Source organism: Tauraco erythrolophus, chromosome 16 (genome assembly GCF_009769465.1).
Source record: "Tauraco erythrolophus isolate bTauEry1 chromosome 16, bTauEry1.pri, whole genome shotgun sequence".
Taxonomy (NCBI): domain Eukaryota; kingdom Metazoa; phylum Chordata; class Aves; order Musophagiformes; family Musophagidae; genus Tauraco; species Tauraco erythrolophus.
The window spans coordinates 4,078,861-4,105,230 of NC_141480.1; the positions used below are offsets into that span (position 1 = coordinate 4,078,861).

The 26,370-nt window shown below is 47.6% G+C and overlaps 1 protein-coding gene across 1 annotated transcript; it reads left to right on the plus strand.

Moving 5' to 3' along the window:
• The first annotated feature begins 3,753 nt into the window (after nt 1-3,753).
• TGFBI (transforming growth factor beta induced) lies at nt 3,754-25,582 on the plus strand. The gene is made up of 17 exons (XM_086621412.1): nt 3,754-3,869; nt 8,198-8,296; nt 15,625-15,689; nt 16,584-16,741; nt 17,287-17,451; nt 17,940-18,086; nt 18,786-18,927; nt 19,527-19,739; nt 19,888-20,025; nt 20,261-20,406; nt 20,574-20,710; nt 21,232-21,362; nt 23,456-23,580; nt 24,522-24,624; nt 24,822-24,901; nt 25,328-25,352; nt 25,522-25,582. The coding sequence occupies exons 1-17, from the start codon at nt 3,754-3,756 to the stop codon at nt 25,575-25,577; spliced, it is 2,046 nt and encodes a 681-aa protein (XP_086477538.1). The 3' UTR covers nt 25,578-25,582.
• Nucleotides 25,583-26,370: the final 788 nt, after the last annotated feature.

Consider the following 26,370-nt stretch of genomic DNA (forward strand, 5'->3'; position numbering starts at 1 on the left):
CACGAATTAGCCCATTTTCCTGCTGTGCTCCCTACCCAAGCCAGGCACGAACTGCTGGCTGTCAGTGCTGCTGTTGCCAGGGACTAATTTTCAGTGATATTCTTAATTCCATCTATCTGGATCTGTTTTTTTTGTTTGTTTCAACTCCTTTTGTGCCTCCAGGTGCAGCAGCGATCCGCCCGCTGGGCGTTTCACAAACCCTCCGGGAGTAAAACAAGGATATTACGAGGATAGTAGAAATTTAATATGGCAGGCAAACACAAGAACCCTTTTAATTCTATGCTGTTGATCATTTCTTCTAAAACTATTACTAGAGAGGTGGAAAGGTGGTTTTTCTTTACAAGCTTTCCTTCTGGCCTTTCTGTGCAGCTCACAGAACAAAGTAAAAAAATATTTATGGTCTTAATGATTCAGTAATTTCGGCCTTCAGATTTGTTTATACAGGAAAAGCTTTTTAAATAATAGATGTTTATTATTGCTGAAGATTTCTTTGTTTTGGCTTAGGGTACTTCTTGCAATTCCTCCCTTTTTGGTGGAGTAGCTGTTATTTCTGCTTATTGCTCACTCTGAAATGTGTATAGAAGCGTCTATTTGTGTTAAGTGCAATTTTCTACGTGATTGATTTCGGAGTATTTGTATGAGTGTGCAGAAAGTCCACTGCTCATGTGTTTCATTTCAAACTAAACATCCGTCTGAAAGCAGAGGTTAAAACAAGTGCAATCCAAAGCAACGGCCATTCACAACCAGGTTCGTCACAGTCTGACAGCCCAGTGCATTGGAATATTTCTTTGCAACAGCTGAACCGCTCTCAAACAGATTCACAGAAGCTAATTGAAGGCTTAGCCAGTACAGAGAGTCCTGCTGGAGAGGAATAATGAATAAGGATGCACTGGAGAAGAACAAGGAGGCAGCAGGACCGGGAGGGAGGAATGGGGAGGAAGGGAACCAGCTCTGGTAGATAAAAACAGAGAATTTTGCAGGAGATGCTTTTCCACCAGAGCTCTCTGCTGCCCAAATGGCAAAGGCACTGGCTCTGCTCGCCTGCCTGTGCACCGAGCGTTCTCCTGTCCGGCTCTTGCCTTGCTCTGTGTATCTTGGCACAACCAATCTGGACTTTTTGGGGCAAGAAAAGCAGCGTGTCACTCAGGAGACCCAGATGTGTGCTGGCGCTGGGCGCAGGGAGGCCACGGGGCTGCCCCATCCATCCCCGCTGTCTGCCCCAACCCCTTGGAGCCGCTTGTCCCTCCTCATCCAGTGTCTGCTGGAGTCTGCTTAGTCTCCAAGAAAACACATCACTGGGAAAAAAAATCTTTGCCAAGTTCATTTCCAACATTTTGGGTTCAACAAACTTCTGCTGACTACGGTGCAGGGTTTGGTGTCTCAAGGACATCGACCCTCATTTTTGGAAGGTCATAACTGGAATGCGGTGACCCTCGTGAGTTTGGCCATGGGGAAAAGCCCCTGGGAGCTTGTCTTAGGACAGGCAGCCCTGTGTTCCCAGGGAATAGAGATGCTCTTCCAAGGATCTGGAGTTCCTGCCCCTTGGGCGCATCCAGGAGAGCAGTTCACAGGTCCATAAACCAGCTATCTGAATGAGGGGCACCTTGCTGTTCCTGAAACAGCAGACTGGTACGGAGGAGACGAGGCCGGAGCATTCATCCCAGTGCTTGGCCCTGCCACCATTCTTCCTTGCAGAGAAATTGCACCCGGCTGCTGTTTTCAGAGGACTCAGCAGTTGGCAATGCCTTCGCTGTGATCTCCCTCCTCTTTTCGTTTCACTTTTCAGGCGCTTTAAGCCTTTCCCTGGCAATAAATTACTATAGCTGGTAGAGGAGGAGTGAGTTTTAAGGCTCGCTCCCTTCTGGAGCCAAGGGGTCTAACTCTGACCTGGAAAAATGCACATTCATCAGATCAGGCTTCGCAGCCCTAAATCTTTTCCCAGAGTCGGGAAAACAAGTCACCCCTTTCTGGGGAGAGCGTAGATCACTCCTCCCTTTTTAACAGAGCCCTGAGGGCACTCATAAAATACCTTCACTTCACAGAGGTGCAGCTGGGAAAGGCTTGGGTTAGGCAATACCTAAGAAGGTTCAAAACCTCCCCTTTTTCTCAGGAAGACCCGAAACCTCCATTTCTTGTGTTTTAAGCTGAAGTCATGAGCCTTTGCAGGTAAGATTTCATGATTTACCTGCTTAGACAGAGGCAGCAGTGAGGCACTCCCCAGTGAGAGGAAACCCAACTGAGAAATGGTTTTGTGTATTTTATCCAAGAAGTGTTAATGCTGTTTACACTAATCAGATTTATTTACTGCAGGGGAAAAAAAAAATCTTTGTAAATTCAAAGTGTTTATTATTGCTAAAGACTTCTTCTGTTTGGCTCAGTGGCTGCTCGCTGGATATGTTTCAATTCCTATCCTTTGTCGAGCAGCTGCCCTTCCTGGCCACTGCCCAGCCTGCAAAGCCACACCAGGGTTTTGCTGAAGTTCGCCCCTAAGGGCAAGAGGCCACAAAGGACCCCTTCTGCTTCCCAGGAGGATTTAAGGAGGAAAGAGCCCTTCAACTTCGGGGTTGAAGTCAGTCTGATCAGTGAGTTCATTACAGACATTGGGATGCTGCTGTGAGGCAAGTTGGATAAACTGGGGCCAGGTGACTTGAGTCTTCCCTGCCCCCTTGTGCACGGCATTGCACAAGGAACCTCAGTTGTTTGTCATTTGTCCACGTTTTGGCCCCTTTCCTGGGAATCCCGTGGTGACGAGCGCAGCAACAGCCTCAGTGAGGGTTCGACTTCTCTGCTGCCGTTCCCTTTTCCAGCACTAAACACCACTCTCTGCCCTTGGCTGGAGCAGAGGTTTCCCATGCGGGATCTTAGGATGGCTGTGGTGGCAGGGCTGGCTCCAGGGCCGGGCTGGCTCCTGGGGGCCTGTCCCACTGGCCACAGCCCCCACACACCTTTGTGTCTGACCCTTCAGAGCAACGAGATGGCGTGTGGCTCGTGGCAAAACCCACCGCTGGGCTTCACCCCAGAGCTGTATGCAACACAAGGAACCCGGCCAAGGGACATGCTGATGGCAGCCTTAGTGCTCCTGTGTTGGTTTAAAAGAAACCAGAAACCTCTCAACACGGTGACCCCTGACAGCGCGGGAAGGCCCTAGGGAAGTGCTGGGTGATACGAGCAGGCACTGAGAGGGTCCCTGGCAAAGCGGGGTGCAGTGGCACCCTCAGCGCGGGGCAGGGCTGGTCTGGCCGGGCACAGCCAGTAAAGCTCCCTGGGGAAAGGGGGGCACAGAGGGTCCGAGATGGATGGGACCCCCCGGGAGCGCATCGGTCCACCCATCCCGCTCCGAGTCCCGAGTGGGGGTGGCCATGGGAGAACGAAAGTCTAGAAGAAGAAGAAACGATTCTGGCAGAAAGGCTGAGCTGGACGGGAGCATGGAGGGCGCCCCGGCCGCTTTCTGCTCCCGCAGCGGCGGGGCTGCGGGGCACGGATGGACCGGCGGACGGACCCGGTGGACGGACGGACGGACGGACGGACGGACGGCTGGCTGGATGCCCTTCCCGGGGGCCGGCCCCCTCTCCCCTCCCCTCTCCTCCCTTCCCCTCCCCTCCGGCCGGGCCGGGCCGGGCCGGGCCGGGCGGCGGCTCCGCTCCCCCCGCGGGGCCGCGCCGCCGCTCCCCGCCCCCGCCTCGCTGCCGCCGCATTTAACGGGGCGCGCGGCCGCCGCTGGCCCGTCCCGGCCCGTCCCGCCGCCTCCCGGCCATGGCGCGCCCGCCGCTGCCGCTGCTGCTGGCGCTGGCGCTGGGCCTCGCCGCCGCCGCCAAGTCCCCGTACCAGCAGGTCCTGCAGCACAGCCGGCTCCGCGGCCGGCAGCACGGGTAAGCGCGGCGGGTGGGGACTGTTTCCCTCCCTACATGTGCAGAAATCCCGGTGGGAAGCGGTGGCTCCGCAGCGCGGGGCGGCTCGGTCGCCCTCTCGCCCGTCCCTGCGCTCCGGGCGTGCGCGGCTTTGTGCGGCTGCGGAGGAGCCGCCGAGCCCGGCGCCGGTGCGGGGCACCCGGCAGCTCGGCCCTGCCCTCGGGGGAAGCTCTGGCTGGGGCTTTTTCTTGGGATAACGACTTTTTCTTTCTTCCTCGAATAACAGCTTTTTCTTTCATCTTGGGATAACTTTTTCCTTTCTTCTTCGGATGACTTCCTTCCTTCCTTTCAGGATGCTCAATATTGCAGATGGCATTTTAGACCCCTTACTGGTTCTGTATCAGTCTATCCCCATTAAGAGAAAAAAAAAAAGGGGGGGGGAGGCGGGAATATGCGCAGATTTTGAGCGGTTGAACATTCTGTGGAAGGAATTCTCATTTTCATGAATTTATAGAAAAAGAAAGAAAATTGGTTCAATGGCAGAGGAGTGTTTCTGTGAAGTAAGCACCAAATTACTCTTTGGCTGGAATTCCTAGTAAGCCTTGAATGTTTTCTTGACAACAGAAATCACCTCTTTACTCATAAACCTTCCGAGATAAGGGATATCCAAAAAAACCCACATGTAGACCTCTCTTGCTAGATGGACAGTATGGTATGGAGTGAGTCGTTTGAGTCTTCATTAATAGGTAGAAAACTAACCCGGTGTTAGTAGTTGTTCCCATTATTTTTAAAATTTATTGGGAATGGGGAAGGGTGAAAGGATGGCAGACCTTTCAGCTGGCTTCCATCTCTCTGGGTGGTGACATTGATTGGACTGTAGCTTCCATTTAAATGGATTGCTGAAGGCAGAGTCATGAAATGCTTTAAAAAAAAAAAAAAGACTTAAATACTGCAGTTTGATCCATTATCTGGCAGGGATCCAGGTCAGTATTTATGAAATGAGGTATGCTGTTTATATGCCTAATTACGTACAGACAAATTCTGAGCTGATGTCTATTTGTAAAATCTCAATAATGAAAGAATCACAGTGATTTACATACAAATATGGTTGAGTCTTGTTCTTCATCTCTACATGATCTGAAACTAAGTAAATATCCGGTTCTGACAGCCCTGAGGCAGAAGTTTGCTCAGATTCAGTAAGTTAGTGCAGTCCTGGTGCAAAACAGTGTGCTCCTCCTCTCTGCAGAGAGAAGCCTGTTAGTCCCGCTGCAATCAATAGAGGCACAGGGTAAGATGTGATTGTGGTCCGCACTGGTGCCTGAGATCTTTGGAAGATGCAAGGAATGAGCATGCCAGGCTTTCCAGATGAAGTGAAGTACGCTGAGGTAAACCCCGTGTAGCTGACCACAGCACTTTACTCACTGGTCCCTTTCTGATGGAGAGCGCAGTTTATACCAAGCTAATTTTTCAACGTCAACTGAATTTTAGACAGTGATTAATGACGTGCCAAAGAGATACAGCAGCACGAAACCAGCCCGAAAGCTCTTGGATGTGAGGCGTGGGGTTTCGCTCGTAGGAGGGAGCACAGCAGGGATGTGCAACCAGGGCTTGCCCCCCTTTCTGCTGTGAGCACCCCCCCCCCCACCGTCAATGCTTCTATTGAGCCGAGAGCGAGTTGGGTGGCAGAGCTTGGCTCTGCAGCAAAACTTGTACATCTTAATTAACTTTTTTTTAAAAAAAAGTGAATAAGCTCAAGTCAAGGAGAGGAGCTAAGGAGCATATCAGAGGCATTAACATCTGAAGAGGAAAACCTAGGAGAGCATTCCCCAAACCCACCTGGCTTTGCGGGCACTACGTGATGCTGGGGGTCGTCATGGACACAGTCACTGCAGGTAGCTGGCACCATAGAGTAGGTCCTGCTCTCCTCTGCCTCTTCCCCAAGGGCAGCCCCTGCCCCAGCAGCTCCCAGCTGCCGCCTGCCAAGTGGAAGGCTTCAGCTGAAGGGGAACAATAGGCAGTTTTATCCTCGAGTCAGTGCGGCTGGCTGGGAACGGCATGGCAGAGGTGATGAACTCCAACGAGGAGAGGGGAGAGTGTTGACAAATTCATTTCAAGCCAGACTGGGCAAAGGACCAGAATATGCTCCGCAGGGAGCCGCTACTACAGCCTGCCTGTGGGAATCCTTGATAACGCGGCCCTGGAGGGGGATTTTTCTGCACTGAGGAAAAAACTGGGAAAGAAGTTTTTCCTGATAAATCAGCGAGCTGCGGTCCTGGGCAGGGAGGAAGGAGCAGGGTAGCGCCGGATTCGGTGCTGTCCTGAAGGCACAAGGGTTTTCTTGGCAGCCTGCTCCCGGGGATACGGGGGAAGTGATCAAACAAGTCCTTCAGTAGCCAGGCTTGTCAAGATGAATATTAGAGGGATTGTCCACTGCCGTCAGCCAGACGCTGAAATCGAGGCAAGGTTTGGAATTTCGATGTAATTGGAACCATATTTCAGCACGGCGGGGCCGGGGTGGCCGAGGTGGGCTGAGTCAGAGAGCACAGACGTCTCTCTAAGCGCTGATTTGGTGTGGAAATTACCGAGCCTGGGCCAGTTTGCACCCGCTGAAAGTTTGGCTTTGTGATTTCTAACTAATTTCTTTTTTTCTCGGTAGATTCTTTCTCCTTGTCCCTCACCTTATATATAGAAAGGGAATTAAACGCTTTTGTGCAGAAACAAACTACCGTTACTGGAAGTGGCAGTATGGATGGAAACGAGAGCCTAAACCCCCCAGGTCCCACGGGCCCTCCCGTTCCCCTCGGGGCAGGATGAAGGTGCTGGGGCCACGCAGGGTCGGCTCCTGCCTTCGCAGGGCCCTGCAGCAGCCGCATCAACAAAGGCTCATTGAAGGCAAGCCAGGCTCTCGCTGCGACTGGCGCTGGGTTTAGCCAACATATAGGCGACCCTCACGTTAATTCATGCTAATGATGGGCAGCCTGGCCCGTTTTGGAGAGCCCGATTTGGGACACGGGTGAAAAGCGAGCACGGCCGCGGGAAGACGTGGTGGTTGGGCTGCAAACCCTGCTTTTGTTCATTTTGGTAGGCGAGCGGGCAGCGTCTCGGTCAAACCCAGCGTGAAACAGGCTGCTGTCTGTTTTCCTAAACAGATCAACAAGACCTTTACAACAGCATCTCCAGGCCCCATCCGGAGTTTCGTTTGCGCAAATGAAAACTCTGTGACAATTTGTGTATTTTGCTTAATTATTTGTTTTCCCCCCATCTGCCTGGCAGCCAATACCGCGCATACTTTTGGTGCTGCTGCCGCAACTGGGACATGGTGTTGGTATGGTGAATCCATCCTCAGTTGGGCTGAGCATCCTCAGCTTGCTTGGGCGTTTGCTGGACACCTGGCTCAAGCCCAGAGGCAGTTGGTGGCCTCCGCAACCCAGATCCGTAAATCACATCTCATGTGCTGAACGTGCACTGCCCACATCTGTGGCCAGGGCTGCTGGCCACAAGCCATGGACATGGTGAGCCCGGCTGAGCGGGGAAATGCTGTGCTGGCCAAACCAGCAGCAAGTAAACTCCCAGCTCTTGTTTGACCATGTCTTTGCTCGCAGTCATGCCACTTCTTAGAAAGCTGAAAGGCTGCAGTGGGCTCTTGGAGGGGTTCGTCACACATGTGACACCAACCATCTGCTTCTCTGGTTGAGGAGAAGCTCTCAGTACCTGATGGGCTGATACAGCCATTGTCAGTCCTGCTGTTGTAACTGGTATGTTGAAACCGGAGCGGACAGTGCCACTCGCTTGTTTTCCCTATCAGCAGCTCAGCATCCGTGTCTGGAATAGGCAGAGACTGTCATATAGCAAAAGTACCCGTTGGGTTTGGTGCAAATTGGTCCATAGGCTGATAAATATCTGTCCTTCTTTGTGTCCTAAACACTAAAATAATGCTTTTGGAGAAGGATTTGAATTACTGCATAACTTTATTAGGTTTTAGGTGAGATCTCAAATTGTAAGTAGCTCTTCGCTATAGAAATGACTGACCAAAGTATTATTTTTAAATTAATTAATTTATATTTTGATGAGAGGTGGAACATGGAAAAAAGCCAAGACTTTGCACTCCATGAAGAAAAAGATACCTTGGCCGAGTGAAGAGAGATCTCTTTCACTGCTTCCTCCACTTTATGATAGGCATTGTATATTCAGATCTCTCCAGCTGACTTGCAGCTCTCAAAGTTTCCTCCCTTGCAACCACAGCAGGGCTTTTGGGGCGCTGTCAGGTGGGGTCTGGCTCCACGTTGGGGGTCAGCACCGAGAGGAGGGAGGTTCACCAGACCCCTCATCTGCTTTGTCGTTGCCTGTAGCCCCAACGTGTGCGCGGTGCAGAAGCTGATCGGCACGAACAGGAAATACTTCACCAACTGCAAGCAGTGGTACCAGAGGAAGATCTGCGGGAAGTCAACGTAAGTACCCGAGCGCCGGCCAGGGTCTCCCCAAAGACTCCGTTGCAGAGGTGGGTGCTGGGTGGGAGATGCAGATGGTGTGAGAGACATGGGATGTCACAGCCCACAGCGTGGCCTTAACGTATATATGTGTTAAGAGTTGCCTTTTACTCCCAGAGAAATACTTGTGCCTTGTTTTTTCTCAAATGGCAAACATGATCCTAAAACACTTAGGTCTTAAGGATGGAAAGTACTGTGTAAACACAAACCCTGATGGTTTATTCTAATTGCATTTCTATATGTACTTACATAGCTCTCAATGCTGTAATGAAGCATGTACCAGATGTTTTGTAGTACTTAGCTGTGGCTCTCTCCGTGCTAGGTTCAATGCTGCCCAGCTGGGAAAAAAATAAAAAAAAAAGGAATAGAAGGCAACCCAGAGCTGATGGATAATTGGAGAGAACATAAAATTCATCTACACATGTTTACTTTGGAACGGAAAACAGAAATAAGGGCAAAGAGGTGTCAGTTTTAGCCAACACTTTCTGATGACTCCACCAGGAAAGTTAATTAGACTTGTAGACCAATTCCACGTTTAAAATTGCAAACAATAATATTCAAGTAGCTGTTGCATAAAGTATCTGTGCGAGCAGCCTCGGGACATTCTTTCGAAAGATATAGTCAGCAGATAATTAAGGATATGCGTGCTTGACTGTCTGCCAGGCTGTAGATCAGGAGCAGGGAATCTTTTTCCTTGGTGTAGGCCAGACTGGGCTTTCAGACACGTTTGCTGGCCCCCGCTTTAGCACGCACCACGTTACCCAGCATCAGTGCGAAGGAGCTGGCCGAGGGGAGCGGAGCTGGGGGCCAGGTCTGGTCCTGGATCTGCAAGGCCAAGAACAAACAGCAGAAAATAATCTCGTGTGTTTCTGATACATCAGTTGTGATTAGATCTACAGAAACGTGCTGTTCTTTGCTGCAGATTAGATAAACTCTGTAGTAAACAGCAGATTTTGAGATCTTTAGCTGTGGGAAGCTATATTGCTTTTATTCTGGTTGCCTTCACTGGTTGAGCTGTGATGACTGGCCATCGGGATTCATTTCACGTGTCTGGTGTTGGTGGTGTGAGGAGGGAGGCAAAACAGGAGCCATGGCTCTGCATGGCTTTTGGCCTTTCATCATGCTACCCATGAATTCCTCTTTTAGAGGAGAATTCTGTACTTCAGGAGGATGTATTGCAGGATGTACCATATAGTGAGAATGCATAGTGGTTTCCCTTATGTCCAATTGTCTCTACAGAAAAAAAAAAAGAAAGAAAAGGAGAAATAACATTGTAAAAACAAACAACCCCTCACTCCACCCTTAATTCTACTAAACCACCAAATCTGGGAAGACTTAAATTGGATGATTAGAGTTCAGGCTCTCATCTTGGCCGAATAGTGGCTTTTTTGACGTAAATTGGACAAGACTATGGCATGGCAAGAGGGTATCATCATTGCCTCTTCTGATAGCAGAGTAGCTTAGTAGGTCTCCAAAGAAAACACGACTCAGCTGTGGCTGTGGGATAGTTTTGTGTTATAGTCACTGAAAGGCAAAGTGACCCAGCTATGGATTTCTTCAGCTCTGAAGCAAATGAGAAACTAACCCAAGTGTGCAGCTGTATTTGGCGGAGGCAAACTTGTCCGCTTATCTCCAGAAGGAAGTGGTACAACTGGCATCTGGCAGTGTTTCATGATTTCATTTGAGGAGATGGGTTGATCTCTTCTAACCTCCTTTTATCTGCTTTTACCCAAGTGTCTGATCCAGTGACGCATTGCTGAGAGGAAAGCATACGCAGCATTAACCTGCCTGTTAACCTATGAGATAATATTCCCATTATGCATGGAATTTGCTCACTATTCTTCACTTTGTATCATCTTGACAATCGGTGTTATTGTCTTCTTCTCTCTTCCTAGTCGTTTTTGAACCTGGGCCCGACTTTGCCCTTTAGTAGGGCTTGTGCAGAACAAAAGACACATGCCTTGACTCAGATTTTTCTGGAGGACCCTGGGACAGCTCTGATTACAAATGTTTGCTGGTGATGGCTCCCACTGGACGCGGTGTTCCTGTCGTATGGAAGCAATCAGGAGTCATTTGGGCCGTAAAGGACATGATCCGTTACGCTGAGGCAGTCAAATTCTTAAACCAGTGTCAGGGGTGGGATGCTGTGCTGTGCTCAGCGCATCAGCGCCCAAAAGAGTGCGTAGGCACAGTTAATGGTGCTCAGCACGAGCCCTTGAAACTGGCCTTTTGCGTGGGATGGAGCTGGTCCTTGAGAGGTTTTGAGAATACCAGATGCATTTAAACCCCAGAAAGAGTCAGGATTTGGCATGTTCATCAGCATAAATAGGTGGATCCAGCCTTTGCTTGGGATCCGTGGTCAGAGGTCCTCTCTTGAAGCTGTGTGCTTGTTTCTACCGTTGGCAGGGGGTCCACTCCTTCAGCCCTGGGGGGATGGTGGAGCTGGATAAGCATGGTCATTTCTCTCTGCCTCTTAAAAGGCTTTTCCCACCTGTGAGAAGAGCAGTCCTGGGATAGGAGACCCTTGACTTATCTCACCTACTTCACGTTTGACCTGGCTGTTACACTCCTTATTTAGAATCATAGAATCATAGAACAGTTAAGGTTGGAAGGGACCTTACAAGTCATCTCGTTCCAACCCCCCTGCCGTGGGCAGGGACACCTTCCACTAGACCAGGTTGCTCAAAGCCTCATCGAACCTGGCCTTGAACACCTCAAGGTAAATTTGTGTAAAGGGTCAGTGATGCCACAAGTTGGATGCATGTTGCAGGTGCAAATACCTGGCTGTAGAAAGATAGTTTTGACTGCTTTGGTTTCTTTTCTTTTCCTGCTCTGAGCACTGTTTCATCAGGTAGTAGGGAGGGAGGTCAGAGAGAGACCAGGTAGTGCAGAGAAGCAAAGCTGAGCTCCTGCAGAGCCGGCTTGGAGCAGAGAAGTTCAACCCTGAGCGAGGAAGGCAGAAAAGTTGCATTAACTTCACTCCTTCTTGGATGATCGCATCTGGCATCAGGAGATGCAGAGCGACCGGAGCAGCAAGGAAAGCCAGCTCAAAAAACGTGGATGCTTCTGGTCTTTAGCCTTGTCTCCAGGCACATCACCTTTCGGTCGCTGCTCCCAGCTGGCAGGTGGGAGTGCTCCCAGTCTCCCGGGGTGCAGCGGGTGCCGTGCGAGGTTGCTCTGGAGCTCTTGGCAGAAACCAGTGGATCATGGCTGTAAGGTAGAGGCTTGGTGGTGCTCGAGCAGCAGCTTTTGGTCCATGGAGGTGGAATGCTCTTCTGGAGCTGGATGTACATGATGGAAATTTCAACTCATGCATCAGAATAGGACTCTTCCCTCTTTAGCTGCTTTCTTCCTTTGTTTTTCTTCTCTTTGCTGAAGTATTAGCTCACCCAGTTGGGGAGAAATTGGGTAGAGGATTTATGTACGTTTGCTATCATTGCATTACTTGCTGATGAAGTGAGATAAGACAGTTGGCAAGAAGTCTGACGCTGCTTTGATTTTAATGAGCACTGAAATAAGATTGTTTTGGTAATTAGGTAATTTTCCACTGTTAGTTATTCCAAAGCCAAAGAAATAGTTTATTTAGAGTATATTCTCTTCGTTGTGCCTGTGTTTTTTACATTTTTCTACCTCCCTTATGCACTGGACTCGTTCTTCCAGAATTGGGGTTGCAATTGAAAGCATTCCCACACACTTTTTTTTCTTGAGAATGAAAAGACAACTTACATAAATTTGAGTTTTGATTGCTTTTTGAGGAATAACTAGTGGCAGTAAGTTGCCTCTTAATACATTCCTCTTTTTTCCTTCTAAATTAATTTCCCTTTTCTTGTCTGATATACTTTCCTCAGTTCAGGAAAAAAAAACCTCTCTGGCACTTATTTTACAAAAACAAAACATATGGATTTTATTACAGGAAATTATTACAAATGGATCTTTATTCACTAATACATGCCTAAGCTTATTTTTATTACCTTGAAAAATGCACTTAAAATTTAATTTCAGATCCTAAGAATGCAACAGCGGTGAAACAAGGGCTAATAAAAGCCAGGGTGCTGGCTTCTGCAGTCAGACACAGATAGACATTTAAGAAATATAGTGTTTCAAAACCAGAGGCTGAAAAACTATAGAATCTGCTCGAAATTACTTACTGAGGAGGTCAGGAAATGGTGGTCAGAGGTGTTGCAGAGTGGGTGACAAATGCTTTTTGTACAAGGGCATCACTCGTTCAACCCACATCGCTGGTTTCAGGGTAATTAAGAGCCGGTAAGTGAAACAAATACCTACTTTTCTGTGACAGAAGCAAATAAATTCCGTGTCCTGGTGTAGTGGTCTGTAGCCTCTGAGCAGACACCAAAAATGGGGATGGACTTGGCAACTCCAAAGGCTTTTGTGCGGAACCCACCGCATGATGCGGTGGCTGGGAGATGCTCAGTGTTTTCTCCCATGAGCTATTTGCCCCTGGCTGTGTAAAAGAAATACTCCTCCCTGGGCAGCAGACTGTGGCTCCCACCCAACTGGAGGAGGACGTGTCAAAGGAGCAGCCTTCCTCCCATGTGGATGTGTAGAGTGCTGTAGCATCGAGGTGCAGAGTCCCGTAAGGGAGGCAGAGCAGCCTTCAGCCACAGCTCTGCTGCTCCAAGGGCTGGAGGTGACTGCAGGACCAGCTGGGAGGATGCCCTGTGCCCAGCCCTGAGCCACCCCTTGAATGGTGCCCACATGCCTTTGGGTGGGCTGGGTGGTCTTGTGCTTCTGCCAAGTCCACCAGCCATGGGAGGGCAAAATGGCTGAAGCTGTTTTTTACAGCCCTCATCTCTGATGCCGTGTAGGTGCAAACACTGAACACCTCTGGGCTCACCTGGCCCTTTGCAGAAGTTTTCTGGTACTCAACTCAAAGTGCTGGCATGCAAAATGCCTACCAGATGATGCTGGTAGGTGACCTTCAGTGGGTGAGTGAGACAGGGGGCTTGAAGGACCGCTTACACGGGTGGAGCTGGCCCCATTACTGGTCTCGGTGCTTCTTGGTGTCAGCTTCCCTCGTGGGGTGGTGCTGGAGATGCCCATGCACCCCCTGAAAAGCAGATGGCATGATCCCTCCATCCCTTCCTGGTGTCCTCCCTGTCCTGGCTACTGGGGCAGCCCTGAGCCCTGCACGCCGCAGCCTGCGGGCATCAGCGTCCTGCCCCTTCGCCACAGCTCGTTAATCTCCGATCGATCTCTAAATGAGCCTTTTCAAGCCGACGTCAGCACTCAGGAATTATTTATGCTGAACTTTGGAATGATTTCTCTTTAACCAGCTCTTCGTCTTTGATTACAGGTCTGAACCAAGGGAACCGTCTAGACTGGATTTAGTTTCTAGGGTGAAAAAATGAAAAATCGGAGGTAGGGAGGGAAGCGGCGGGGGGAGAAAGTGTGTGTTTCTAATGGACACGAGACGGGGGGGCTGGGGAAAGCGGAGCAGCAGGGTGTTAAGATCTCCGGTAGTCAAAGGAAGGGATTGCTTTAGGCAAACTCTTTCCCACATGGAATATATAATGTCTAGACAATCAGTCTGGGTTTGCTTTGTAATTCTCTTAGGAAACCGTGACACAGAATTTATTTGCTTCTGTCACAGAAAAGCAGGTATTTGTTTCACTTACTGGCTCTTAATTACCCTGAAGAATTCCCTCTTAAACCCCAGGCATTTCCACTGTTTGTTAACAGTGTTAAAATGATGACAAATTTCTGAAGCTTGAGGATTTTCCTTTCTCTGGGAGGGAGCGTGCGGAGGCTCGGCGGTACGGCATCCTACTTGTCTTGAATCCAACTGGAAGCACAGAGGAAACACTTGTCTTTGGGAGGAACACCTATTCCCTCGCTGTCTTCAGCCCATCAATCAGATGGCCTTGCTCCTTTCACACCCAGCCTAAGAGCAGTATGTGAAAGAACCCTCTCTGAAAAATAAACAGGCAACTTCTGGACTGATTTTCTTTTTCCTCTTTTTCTTTTTTTTTTTTCCTGTTAATATCAAAACATGTTCCATTAAATGGCCAGCTTTGAAAGTCGGATGACTTTTATTTCCCATTGAGCTGCAGATGATGGATGCAGCATTCAGGCAGCTTTTGCTTTTCTAGGGTCTGCAAATCTGCAGAATGTCCCAGAGTCTCCAGCGTGGGCTCTCTGGCCCCTTTGGTTTTATTGAGGGATAGTGCTTGATCAGAGCAGCAGTTTGCTGCCAGCTGGAAGGGAATCATAGAATGGTTTGGGTTGGAAGGGACCTTAAAGATCATCGAGTTCCAACCCCCCTGCCATGGGCAGGGACACCTTCCACTAGATCAGGTTGCTCAAAGCCTCATCCAACCTGGCCTTGAAAACTTCCAGGAATGGGGCAGCCACAGCTTCTCTGGGCAACCTGTTCCAGTGCCTCAGCACTCTCAGAGGGAAGAATTTCTTCCTTAGATTTAATCTAGATCCCCCCTCTTTCAGTTTAAAGCCATTGCCCCTTGTCCTATCACTACATGCCCTTGTCAAAAGCCCCTCTCCAGTTTTCTTGTAGCCCCTTTAGGTACTGGAAGGCTGCTAGAAGGTCTCCCCGAAGCCTTCTCTTCTCCAGGCTGAACAAATGAAATGCTGCACTGGGAGTGCTCACACAACGTACCCAGTGTTAGCAAAGATGGGTGTGCTGGGGTGCCCATGGATGCACATGCCACCGCCGGTGAAGTTTGTCCTTGCAGCGATTATCCCAAGCCTTTCTGCCAGTGAATCCAAGACCAGGCATGCTCTTTTTCCCCCAGATCTGTCTTGTAGATTTTGCCATAAGTAAGCAAATGATTTCTGGTGGTGGACAAGAATGGGATGAAATGAAGGGGAAGCGCTTGGCTGGTTTGGTAGAACAGCTGTGCTGGAGTTGCAGCATGTTGCCCGAACAGTGATTAGATGTGACAGCCCCGGTCAGCCGGGGAGATCCCCAAATCCTGCGGAAAACATGCCCAAACGAAGCAGTACTTGCAGTGTCTTGTGTAGGTTATCTGTTGGGACCGTGGCTTCAGTTTCCATCCCCTGTTTTTACAAAGTCTCCTGGAAAGTGTGGTTTTTGAAAAGAAATTGTGTCTGCTTTTGTTTGGTGGAGAAATCGGCAATGTGCAGCCCTGAGGAGATAAAAATTGTGGTTTGTCTTTTGTTCAAGTCTGTATTTCTAATGAAGAGTCTGCTTAGGACTATCACCAAATATGGATGGGCACAGAACTATAGCAAGTAGAGAAAAAGCAGTGAGATGCCGTCAGTTAATCTGCCGTATCCATTTCTTATTCCAGAGTAATCAGTTACGAGTGCTGTCCTGGATATGAAAAAGTTCCTGGAGAAAAAGGCTGCCCAGCTGGTAAAAATATGTTTGACATTTTTTAGACTTCTTAAAATTATACAGCTGCCTAGTAAAGGGAAATGTTAGAAAATTCTTCAAAGTGGATGTGATTTTTGCAATTTGTGCACAATATTGCCATGTGAACAAGTCAAAAACGGACTCAGCAGAGCACCAGCTGAGTGCCAGATCAGCTCCAAAGCATGCAAAGCGTTCCAGACAACTTAAAACCTTGGATGTAATTAAACTTAATCAAGCATGGGAGGGCCATTGGGAACTACTTATTCCAACAAGTAATATGGCTGGATTGGAAATGCAATACAAAGGAACGATAGAGCAGCAGACAGCTCTGCCAATCTCCGCTCGTTTTTATTTTGGCAAGCATCATAAGGTTAGCAAAATTGCATTTGAGGAGAAAAAACGGTTCAGCCATGGATGGGGGTTGGGAGGGAAATAACTGGATTTAGTGAAGAAAGACATATTCTGCTTTTGCTTTCTGAACTTTTCCTTCCATAAAAGTTTGCTGCCACCCAGTTAACCACGTGGGCTGGTGCAGACGGGTCAGCGGAGACCGAGACTGGGGGTGAACTGCCAGCTCCCAGCACCAAAGGCCTGAGTACAAACAAGGATCAGGTGAAAGCCAGGAACATCTTTGCTTGCCTCAATTCACATCCGTATAAATCCAGAGTAACTCCATTTAAACCTGCGGAGATGCAGTAGATCCTGGATTACGCTGCTGTAATTGAGGCTGGAGCTGTCAGGCTAGGATTATTTATTATCTAATTAATGAAGAGGTATGAGTTTCCTGACGTGCTTCACTTCCCCAGGCGTTCTCACCAGCAGCTCTCCTTTGATTCATGGCAGTGGAGGGAAGGATGAACGATGTGTTGGGAACATAACCTTCTCTTCTTTCAGCGCTGCCGCTTTCAAACATCTACGAAACCCTGGGAGTCGTTGGGTCTGCCACCACGCAGCTCTACTCTGACCGCTCCAACCTACGGCCAGAAATCGAAGGACCTGGAAGTTTTACAATTTTTGCCCCAAGTAACGAGGCCTGGGCATCCTTGTCTGCTGTAAGATATAATTCCTCTTCTTCCTCCTCTTCCTCTGGCTTTCTGTACTGGAGATCCAGCTCTGCAGGGGTCTGGATCCATCCCCATCTGGCAGAACAGACGCAGCCCTGAGATAGGAAGGACTATGATTTTCTGAGATGGGAATCACTGTACTGGTCCATCAGCTCCAGAGCTTTGATTCTGAAAGAACCCAACACTAGAAAGATGTGGATGTTCTCCAGCAGGCAGATGTAGAAATCATCTCATTCAGTTTTTGCTGCCTCTTACCATTAGAGATCCCGTTAAGACCTGCAGCAAGAGACTTTCTGTCCCTCTCATTTTTTCTTGTTGACCCTTACTTTACCACTCTGGTTGTTCTTAATAATTTATACAAGTAGTCAGTCCCAACTGGAGCCTCGGTAAACCAGATGGCTGAAGGTTGAATACAAAGGCGCACACACACACACACCTTGGAAGCAGCTTGGATGCAGCCAGACCTCCTGGCTCTCTCTAACAACCAGCTTAATTGCACTCAGCACTGGAAAATGACTTTTTCTGATTTTCAGGAAACTCTGGATTCCTTAGTCAGTAACGTTAACATTGAGCTGCTCAATGCCCTTCGCTACCACATGGTGAACAAACGGGTCCTCACAGACGATCTGAAACACGGGACAACACTTAACTCGATGTACCAGGACCTGCCTATCCAGATTCACCACTATCCCAATGGGGTAAGACATTTGTGTTAAACCTACCCACAGTGGGCTCGCTTTTCTGCTGCCTTGCACCTCTTGCACTGTCCTCAGACCTCCAGGGTGATGTTAGGCTTAGGTTGACAACTATTGATTTAGGATTCAGAAGGAGCTTGAAAAGAATATTTATATAAAGCAGATAGTTTCATCAATGCTGTTGCAGGGAAGTTGCCCACATTGCTGTACGCTTGCCGAAGTATTGGTTCTTGCATATTTTCTTAGCCTTGATGATTCAGGGTAGACAAAACCACTGATTATTTTTCAAACCTCTTTAAACATGCAATGTTTCAAACATTCTTGATAGAGCATTCTCAGTCTTTGTGTGTTTTCTTTTTAGGAAACCACATTTCTGCTCCTGCTGATTCAATATTATAGCGCTTGCTGTGTCCGAAATAGAAAACCAGCAGAGGCTGCTTTACCTGCTTGTTTTAGTGCACGTAACGCCCCGTGGCTCTTTCCTCCTGCAGATCGTGACCGTGAACTGTGCCAGGCTGTTGAAAGCTGACCACCATGCCACCAACGGAGTGGTTCACGTCATCGACAAAGTCATCGCCACCACTACCAACAGCATTCAGCAGATCATTGAGACCGAGGAAAGCCTGGAAACTCTTCGGGTGAGTCCGCCCCCGCCTGTGCTCCAGGGATCCCTGGAGATGTTCAGTCATGCCAACTCCCAGTGAATTGTCGTGAAGAGCTTGCCAGTGCCGAGGTGCCATGACTCTGAAGCTGCTGATCAAATCCTTGTACTGATAGAGCTTGTTTTGCTCTAGGAAGAGATGTGTTTGGTATCAGCACCAGTAGGGTTTTGTGAGAATAATTGTCACCTTATTGCTGTCAGTAAAGAGATGAAGACTGAGTCTGTCTGCTCGCTCTGTTATGGCAGTCATAGCCTGAGGAGATATTAACTGTTCAGATTTGATGAGTACCGATTTATTTGCCTTGGTATTTGTCAAGTTAAGGAATAAGTTAAAAAGTACAGAGGTTTTGCAGTTAGCCAGCTGGGGGTTCTGATCAGAATTACTCACTGGAACTACCATGACCCTTTCCAAGCATATCAAGGTATTGGAAACAGCTCTGTGTCTTGCCAAAAAAGGGCTCTTGTACTCAAATTTCTGGAGCACAAGAGAACCATGCGGCCGGGTCAGATTTATAAAGGGACCAAAGTGCTGAAAGAAGCTATTCAGGATTTTTTGTAAGTCCTCTGAAATTGTAAAAGCCTTAATAAATCTGGCCCTTAGTGTGTGCCTGGACAAAGTTGCTGACCTTTGTGTTCTGGCTGAATGCGTTTTACCCTCTCTCCTCGTTCTCTGAAGGCTGCTGTGGCTGCTTCTGACCTCAACAGCTTGCTGGAAAGCGAAGGCCAGTACACGCTCTTGGCTCCAACCAATGAAGCCTTTGAGAAGATCCCACAAGAAACACTGAACAGGATCCTGGGGGACCCGGAAGCCCTGAGGGGTAAGTGCTTGTTTACTGAGCCCACTGAGAGGCTGAAGAGTCTTTTGCAGTTGTTCTAAATTCCTTCTCAAAGACATCTGAACAGCTCCTTGATACGCTCTGGCAGCAGCTGCAGTAAACACGTTTGACAGACTCCAGCTTCTTAAACTGGACAGCCCAGATTTCTTTGGATGTAGATGTGGTAGATGGGTAGACATGGCAGAGAGAGTGGTATCCAGACATGGAGGAGGGAGCTGAAATAATCCCTTTTCCGAGTTTTCCTTGGGCACTCCTGTATGTGATGGTGATTTCTATCAATCCAGCAAGATGCTAAAAAATCCCAGTATCCAATTGATGTAACTTCCCCTTAAAAATGAGTCAAATAACCACACTAAAACTTTTGAAGTTGACAAAGGTGCTTGAAAATTATTTTCTAAGCACTTCATTTCACAGGCTGCTGAATTAAAATCAGCACAACTTAAAATGACTGCACATCTTTTGCAGTGAAGCCTCATACAGTACAGGCCAGGAGGCTCTTGCCGTTGAACAGGATCCCTAAAAGCTGCCATGATTTCATAGCTGAGTTTTGCAGCTCACTAAGACACTTGCTTCTCTCACAGACCTGCTGAACCATCATATCCTGAAGTCAGCCATGTGTGCTGAAGCCATCATCGCTGGCCTCACGATGGAGACTCTGGAAGGAACCACCTTGGATGTGGGCTGCAGTGGGGAAGAGCTGACCCTCAATGGGAAGCCCATCATTGCCAACAAAGATGTTCTGGCGACCAACGGCGTCGTACATTTTGTTAATGAGCTGCTGATTCCAGACTCAGGTACTGGTGCCTCTCTCCTTCCGTTGCCTCTCTTTTGTCTATTTTTCTTTTTGCCAAGGAAATACTGGATTTAGAGGGTGTAGATACTTTCTAGCGATGGGTAGATTGCCTTTAACGCAAGGTTACTATGCATTGCTTTTCTTTTCAGCTAAGACCCTGTTTGAGTTGGCACAAGAATCTGAAGTTTCCAAGTCTACGGACCTTTTCAGACAGGCTGGTCTCAGTTCTCATCTAACTGGGAATGAGCAAGTCACCCTCCTTGCCCCAGTGAATGATGTGTTCAAAGGTAACCTGGGGAGTAAATCCCTTTCTTCTATCAGTGTGGGCCACAGATCTCTTTCAAAGTCTTCAGCTAAGTTTCAGGGCACAAGCATGCAAACCCTCTCTCAAATGCCTTGGCTATAGGCAGTGGCAGGTAGCTTTACAATTAAAAACTGGTGTGGGTCATACTCTGGACATTTTTAGTGTGTCAATGGTCATTTTAAGTGAGTCACTGGTTCTTTCCATACTTTTTGCTGCAGATGGACTCCCCGTTGTTGACAGCAACATGAAGAACTTGCTTCTGAACCACATTGTTAGAGACCAGCTCTCCTCTAAATATCTTTACCATGGGCAGAAACTTCAGACCCTGGGTGACAAGGAGCTGAGAGTTTTTGTGTACCGCAATGTGAGTTCCAGCAGCATGCAGTGCTGTATGTGGCTGAATGATGCTCAATGTCTATAAAGTTATGGCTAGTGTGTAAAAAATGTAACTGAGCATTGCAGAAAGTATAAAAAAATTCTCTGTCGAAGCATATGTCAATAATGTCTCTTCTCTGCAATTTTTTTTTGCAGAACCTTTGCATTGAGAATGCCTGCATTGCTGCCCATGACAAGAGAGGAAGGTTTGGGACCCTGTTTAGCATGGACAAAATGTTGACTCCACCATCTGGCTCAGTGATGGATGTTCTCAAGGCAGACAATCGCTTCAGGTGACCTTTCTGCTCTTCCTAAGTGCTAGTTAAGAGCAGAAGAGCTGCCAAAGCAATTTCTATTTATTATGGGTCGTAGTCATGACTGTTGTTTTTTTTTTTTTATGTAGAAAGAGCATCCAAAACCATGGTCTCATCCATAAATTATAGGGAGTGAGACTTCAAATAACCCTTCAATGAATCGTAAGCCCAGAGTGTGTGGTCCCCCTTAATACAGTAAGAAGCTGGCTCTGAAGCCATCTCCACCCATCAGAGCCACTGTGGCCTCTGTGTCTCTCCATGACCATTTGGTCCCCAAGGATTCAGCATTCTCAGGTTGCGGTGCCATTTCTCAGATGTTCTGGTTGGACCTAACAAGCTCATTCCCTACCTAATCAACTTTTTGGCCAATTGATTTGCTGGACCCCGGCAGGATTTTGCAGTTGTAACTTCACAGCTCTCTTTTGAGCACAACACACAATTGCTCAAAGACCAACAGAAGTAGTTTACAGGGAAGTGTTTTATGTATGTGTGTCTTGCAGTACGTTGGTGGCTGCGATCCAGTCTGCAGGTCTAACGGAGAACCTGAACAGGCCAGGTACCTTCACGGTGTTTGCTCCAACAAACGAAGCTTTCCGAGCCATGCCCCAAGGGGAACTGAACAAACTAATGGGTGAGCATTTTTAGAGCATTTAGATGAAGAGCTGCTGTGTGTTATTGGCATGATATGGGAGAAACAGCCAAGTTTCTCTGCCGTATCTCATTCTTTGATCCTGTCTGTTGGAAGCATGAGCTTCCTACACAGCTGATTTGGAAAAACTCTGTCCAGCAGAAGGCTGAGGATGCATAGAGTGGCACTGAACTCCCAGACAAAACGTGGGCATGGGATTATTCTTTCCTTGTGCTTGGAAGACATGTTTGTGAGTGTGTGCTAAACTTATTATGACTGTGATTTGACTGTGCTGGCTGGTGTAAGCAAGATAACTCAAAGGTGTTTCTAGAGGAACTGATGAAGTCTCTGCCTTTCTCAGGGATGAAAGAAGTGAGAATGTGGCTGTCAACCACGTGGGATCAGGGTGTCTAAAGTTAAGTTTTGCAAATAGAAAACCTGGTCCGCATTCAGCCTTGAGTTACACTGTATGAAATTTCAGTAGTAAAAGGATGGAGCTGTTGCTCCATCTGAAGCAGGAAGTCCAATCTGGTCCTGAGAAGACAACAAATACTCTGCTTTAGCACAGGCAAAGCCCAATATCCTGAAAAGCACAGGCATGCAGGCTGGGTGTGGAAAAAAAGCATGGGAATGTTTAATAACGCTCTTCCGGATGAGCAGCATGATCTTACACTTTGTTCATGTTGAAAACTGGCTGTGGTTGGAAACAACGTCAGGTATTTGAGTGTAATGTCTTCTCATCATCAAAGCCCAACCAAACATTGACGTCATAATTTGGGAAGCATCTGCCCGTGGTAGCTGGTTATCCTTTTAAGTGCAGGGATGAGGAACTGGTAGTATCAGACTGTACACCCAGTCTAGTGCTTAACATATAAATATTTCAGAATTGTTTTGCAGCTATTGTAAACGGCTGCAGGAATGAAGTATCCCAGATGCGGGCACTTCAGATGTTCTTCTTTTTTCACACAAATATTTAGCTTATGCTCCTGATGAAGTGGTGAATCATGCTGGTGAGGACGTGCAGTGTGAATTGTGGCCACCCTAGAAAAACAGTAATGGAAAAAAGCTCACCCGTGTATTCAGATACAGACAGTGAAACACAAAGTCCCCCTTGCTGAAGGAGCTGCTCTGGTTTTGTAGATGGAGGCCAGCTTTTGCTCTTGCTGTTCCCTATCGCCTGTCTGTGGGTTTTGTCAGCGAAGCTGCATCCTCTCAAGGAGAAGATGGAGGAGGGCCACTGGCTCGTGCTGTGCACATCACTGCCTCTTCTGGAAAATAGTTGGTGAAGGGAAAGCATCTTATCTTCCTAAGATCTGTTTGAAAGCCATTCAGCCTTTCATTTCTGTTTGAAAACGCCTACAGCCATCCAGTAAATGAATGCCAAGTGAGGGCTTTTTTAATAAAATTGGAAATCGCTGATGGCAAAAGTTTCTAATTTTCTACTTTTTAAAATTTTTTCTTTCCCGAACAGAAAAACGACGTAATACATATCAACATTTGAAAGGCTAGATGGGTAGAGACTCAGTGGGGTGGGGATCAGGCCAGCAATCTGCGAGCCATTAGTGACATTTCTCCTGCACTTTTCCCCTTCCTACCCAGGAATCCTGCAGTTCCAACCAGGAAGTTTATTGCCAAGTGACACTGGCGCTGGCTAAAGTATTGATGTTTGCAAATACCTGAGTGCTCTGTCTGCTTCCCATTTCACATAAGTCTCTTTTTTTTTCCCCTTAGACTTCCTTAGGAAGTGAAAGCAGCAACAGAAGCAGGTTCATACTGTGCACAGGGAGAGAACGAGGGACTGAAAACCCAAGAGATGAGGATTTCATGTATAGGGCAGGATTGGTACATACCAAGGTGGGAAGTTGGAGGAGTGTCCTTCTGGACTCGCTGAGATCCTGACCTCCCCGGGCAGGAATGGCCTCAATGTCCTAACCAGCTTCAACCAAGCTCCTTCTGCCTGGTCTTTTCAGTTTTACATTGTTTCCTTGCACTTTCAGGAAATAATGGTATTTTCCATGTAATTTCATTCCAGCACATGAAATACAGGAAGCAAACAGTGATGCTGTTCTGCAAATGTAAATGTTTTCTTCCCCCAGGTAATGCCAAGGAGCTTGCCAACATCCTCAAGTTCCACGTGGCTGATGAGATCCTGGTGAGCGGCGCAGTCAATGCCCTTGTGAGGCTGAAGTCCATGCAAGGAGATAAACTGGAAGTCAGCATGGTGAGTCACCTTGGATGGCGTTTTGCGGTCAGCAGGGCTGTGGTCTGCGTTTAGCTGTCCGTGTCGAGGACCAAAGTATGTCTGTGCTCGTTTGGATGGTGTGGGAACCACTTCTAAATGTGTGCACAGACCCACCAAAGCGTTTTGTGGGCTGTAGCAGAGGGACTGTTGCCATGTGTTCAATCCAAGCTGCCAGTCTTGAAATGTGGTTTTCTTCAGCTTTCTCTCCAGAAGACCAATTGTAAATGATTTCCAGGAGCTGTTATGAATTCAGGCCTGAGTCATGGGGGAAAAAGCATAAATAAATTAGACGAATAGCTTGTTCAGCTAACACATCTTTTTTAGTGTAAGGAAAATGATCTCTGCATGGGCTCCCTTAACACAGCAGGATTTGTTTAGATGTATAACTTCATTTCAGAAATTTTGCAATACATTAAGAGAATGTAGGATCCCCTATTGAGGAAAAAAATATTTCAGAAAATAAATAACTCAAGACCCACTCTATGCATAAGGAAGAAAACAGAAAGGCTGGTGTTTCCAAGGGCATTGAGTTGGCCAACTTCTGTGCTAGACTCTTCCCATGTCCAGTCCTGATCTGCCTCCTCCTGATGCCATCTCCACAGTTGTCCCTCTTGGCATGACCAGCAGTGCCCGCTGCCGCCTGGGAGCTGGTGGATGTGCTCTGCTGCGATGGGACAGCATTCCCAGCCATGGCACTGGGAAAGCCTGTGCTCCACAGTCTGCCCACCACTCCGGGACAAACTGCTCAGGCTACAATTTGTTTTTATATTCTCCTTAATTGGCAAGAGGAATGAAAACACCTACAGCCATCCACTGAATGAAAGCAAAGTGAGGGCTTTTTTAATAAAATTGGAAATCGCTGGTGGCGAAAGTTTCTAATTTTCTACTTTTTTTAAAAAATTTTTTCTTTTCCCAAACAGAAAAACAACGTAGTACATATCAACAAGGAGCCTGTTGCTGAAAGCGATATCATGGCCACGAATGGTGTGGTTTACGCCGTGAACTCTGTCTTACAGCCTCAGGGTAAGTCCACGGTTAGAAATTAGATCTAGAGCCGCAGCAGAGCTGCTTGGGGAGGGAGAGGTGACACGTGGCAATTGCTTCAGTTTATTGAGGAGGATTAGTCTGTTGGGATTTTCAACACATCCTCCAAAACACTGGGAGGAAGCAGCCTCTGTGCTTTGAAGAGTATTTCAATGCCATCTATGTCCCACCCGTAGCTTCAAGGCCGCAAGAAAGAGGTGATGAGCCCGCAGATCCCGCGTTAGAAATCTTCAAACAGGCATCTGCGTTATCCAAGGTAAAAGACCAAAACATTTCTCACTGTAGAACTACTGAAATTACAGTTTGATAATAATGATTGGAAGATAATGTCACATTTTGACTTCCAAAGAAAGTGAGTGTATGTGTTTCATGGAATGACAGATCTTCTCTGTTTATGTGATTTAATTACATAAGAAATCATAGAATCATAGAATCATCTGGTTGGAAGAGACCCTCAAGAATAATACATTTTGCAACATGAAGCTTACAGTTTGCAGCACACTGTGAACGCAGCCTTGGCACGATACTATATGTGTCAACCTCCAGTAACATATGTGGGACTGAGGAGTCATTCATCCACAGTTCTTGGAGAGCAGGATAACTATATTGACGTGCAAACTGTTCTTAGAGCTGTCAGAGATTTGTTGTATTTATGCAAACCTTGTGTTTTCTTTCCATGCAGGTTTCTCAGAGAAATCCTCGACTAGGTAAAACATCTTCTCTAGCACGTTTCTTATTTCCATCATACATCCCTGTCCCTTAAAGAGAGGTTTATTTTGTTGTCTTGCTCCAAACAAGACGTAGCATAACTGGGAGGGGAGGGGAGAGGGGGATGCTGTGTGTCTGTCCCACCCAACTCGGTCCTCTCCTTGGCAGCACCCGTCTACTCCCGGTTACTTGCGAGGATGAAGGAGAACTCGGGGGGATTCTGAGCCGCGTCGTGAGCAGCCGCAGTCAGCGCCTCCATCCCATCCGCTCCGGCCGACAGCTGAAGAGAAGGACAGAATTGTTTCTAAAAACCAAATATCACCCTAAAATTTATTTTTGCTTCCAATGAAATGGATAGGAGAAAAACGAAAAGCCATATATATATGTATATATTTTAAGACCATTTTTATTTGGGTTTGACCTTAAAGTTCCCAGACTGAGGATAGGGTTTGGTGTTGTGTTTTGTTTTTTTACAAAGTAGTGACTAATTTGCAGTTTTTCACATACCCAGTTTGGGGCTCGATATGAACACACAAGGGCAGGTGCTTAATTGTGCCCTGGCTCAGGACTCAGAGACATGCTCAGAGCTCACCGTGGTGCTGTCTCACTGGGGGAGACCGAAAGGGGCCGGATCGCAGCCCCTTTTCCAGGCTCCCAGTGGTACCTACTGGCAGTGCAAACCCCAGGCTCCCGCAGCGGGAAGGGAAGCCAGGTACGATCTCACCGAAAAACCCTCCAACCCAGTGCCAGAATTGGGAAGTTTTGGCCAGAATGACTTGGCAGGACTCGTGTATGTTCAGCTTTCTGAGCAAATACATCCCCTGAGGCCAACTGTATGGCTGAGCAAACAGCGATGGCTTTGGAGGAAGTAAATTTGTTGAATTCATTAACCATTACCCAAGCAATTTTTTTTTTCTGTTCTTTTTTATTTTTTTTCTGTTCTTTTTTATTTTTTTTTAAACAAGCATGTGTTTCCTTCTTCCCCTGTGTTTCAAAAGTCTTCTACGAAATTCTGAA

Bases quoted from the DNA above. Each gene is read 5' to 3' on its own strand.
- TGFBI (XM_086621412.1), top strand. From the start codon at position 3,754: ATGGCGCGCCCGCCGCTGCCGCTGCTGCTGGCGCTGGCGCTGGGCCTC. The intron at 3,870-8,197 runs GTAAGCGCGGCG...CGTTGCCTGTAG, and splicing joins CTCCGCGGCCGGCAGCACGG to CCCCAACGTGTGCGCGGTGC. The intron at 16,742-17,286 runs GTAAGATATAAT...TCTGATTTTCAG, and splicing joins CCTGGGCATCCTTGTCTGCT to GAAACTCTGGATTCCTTAGT.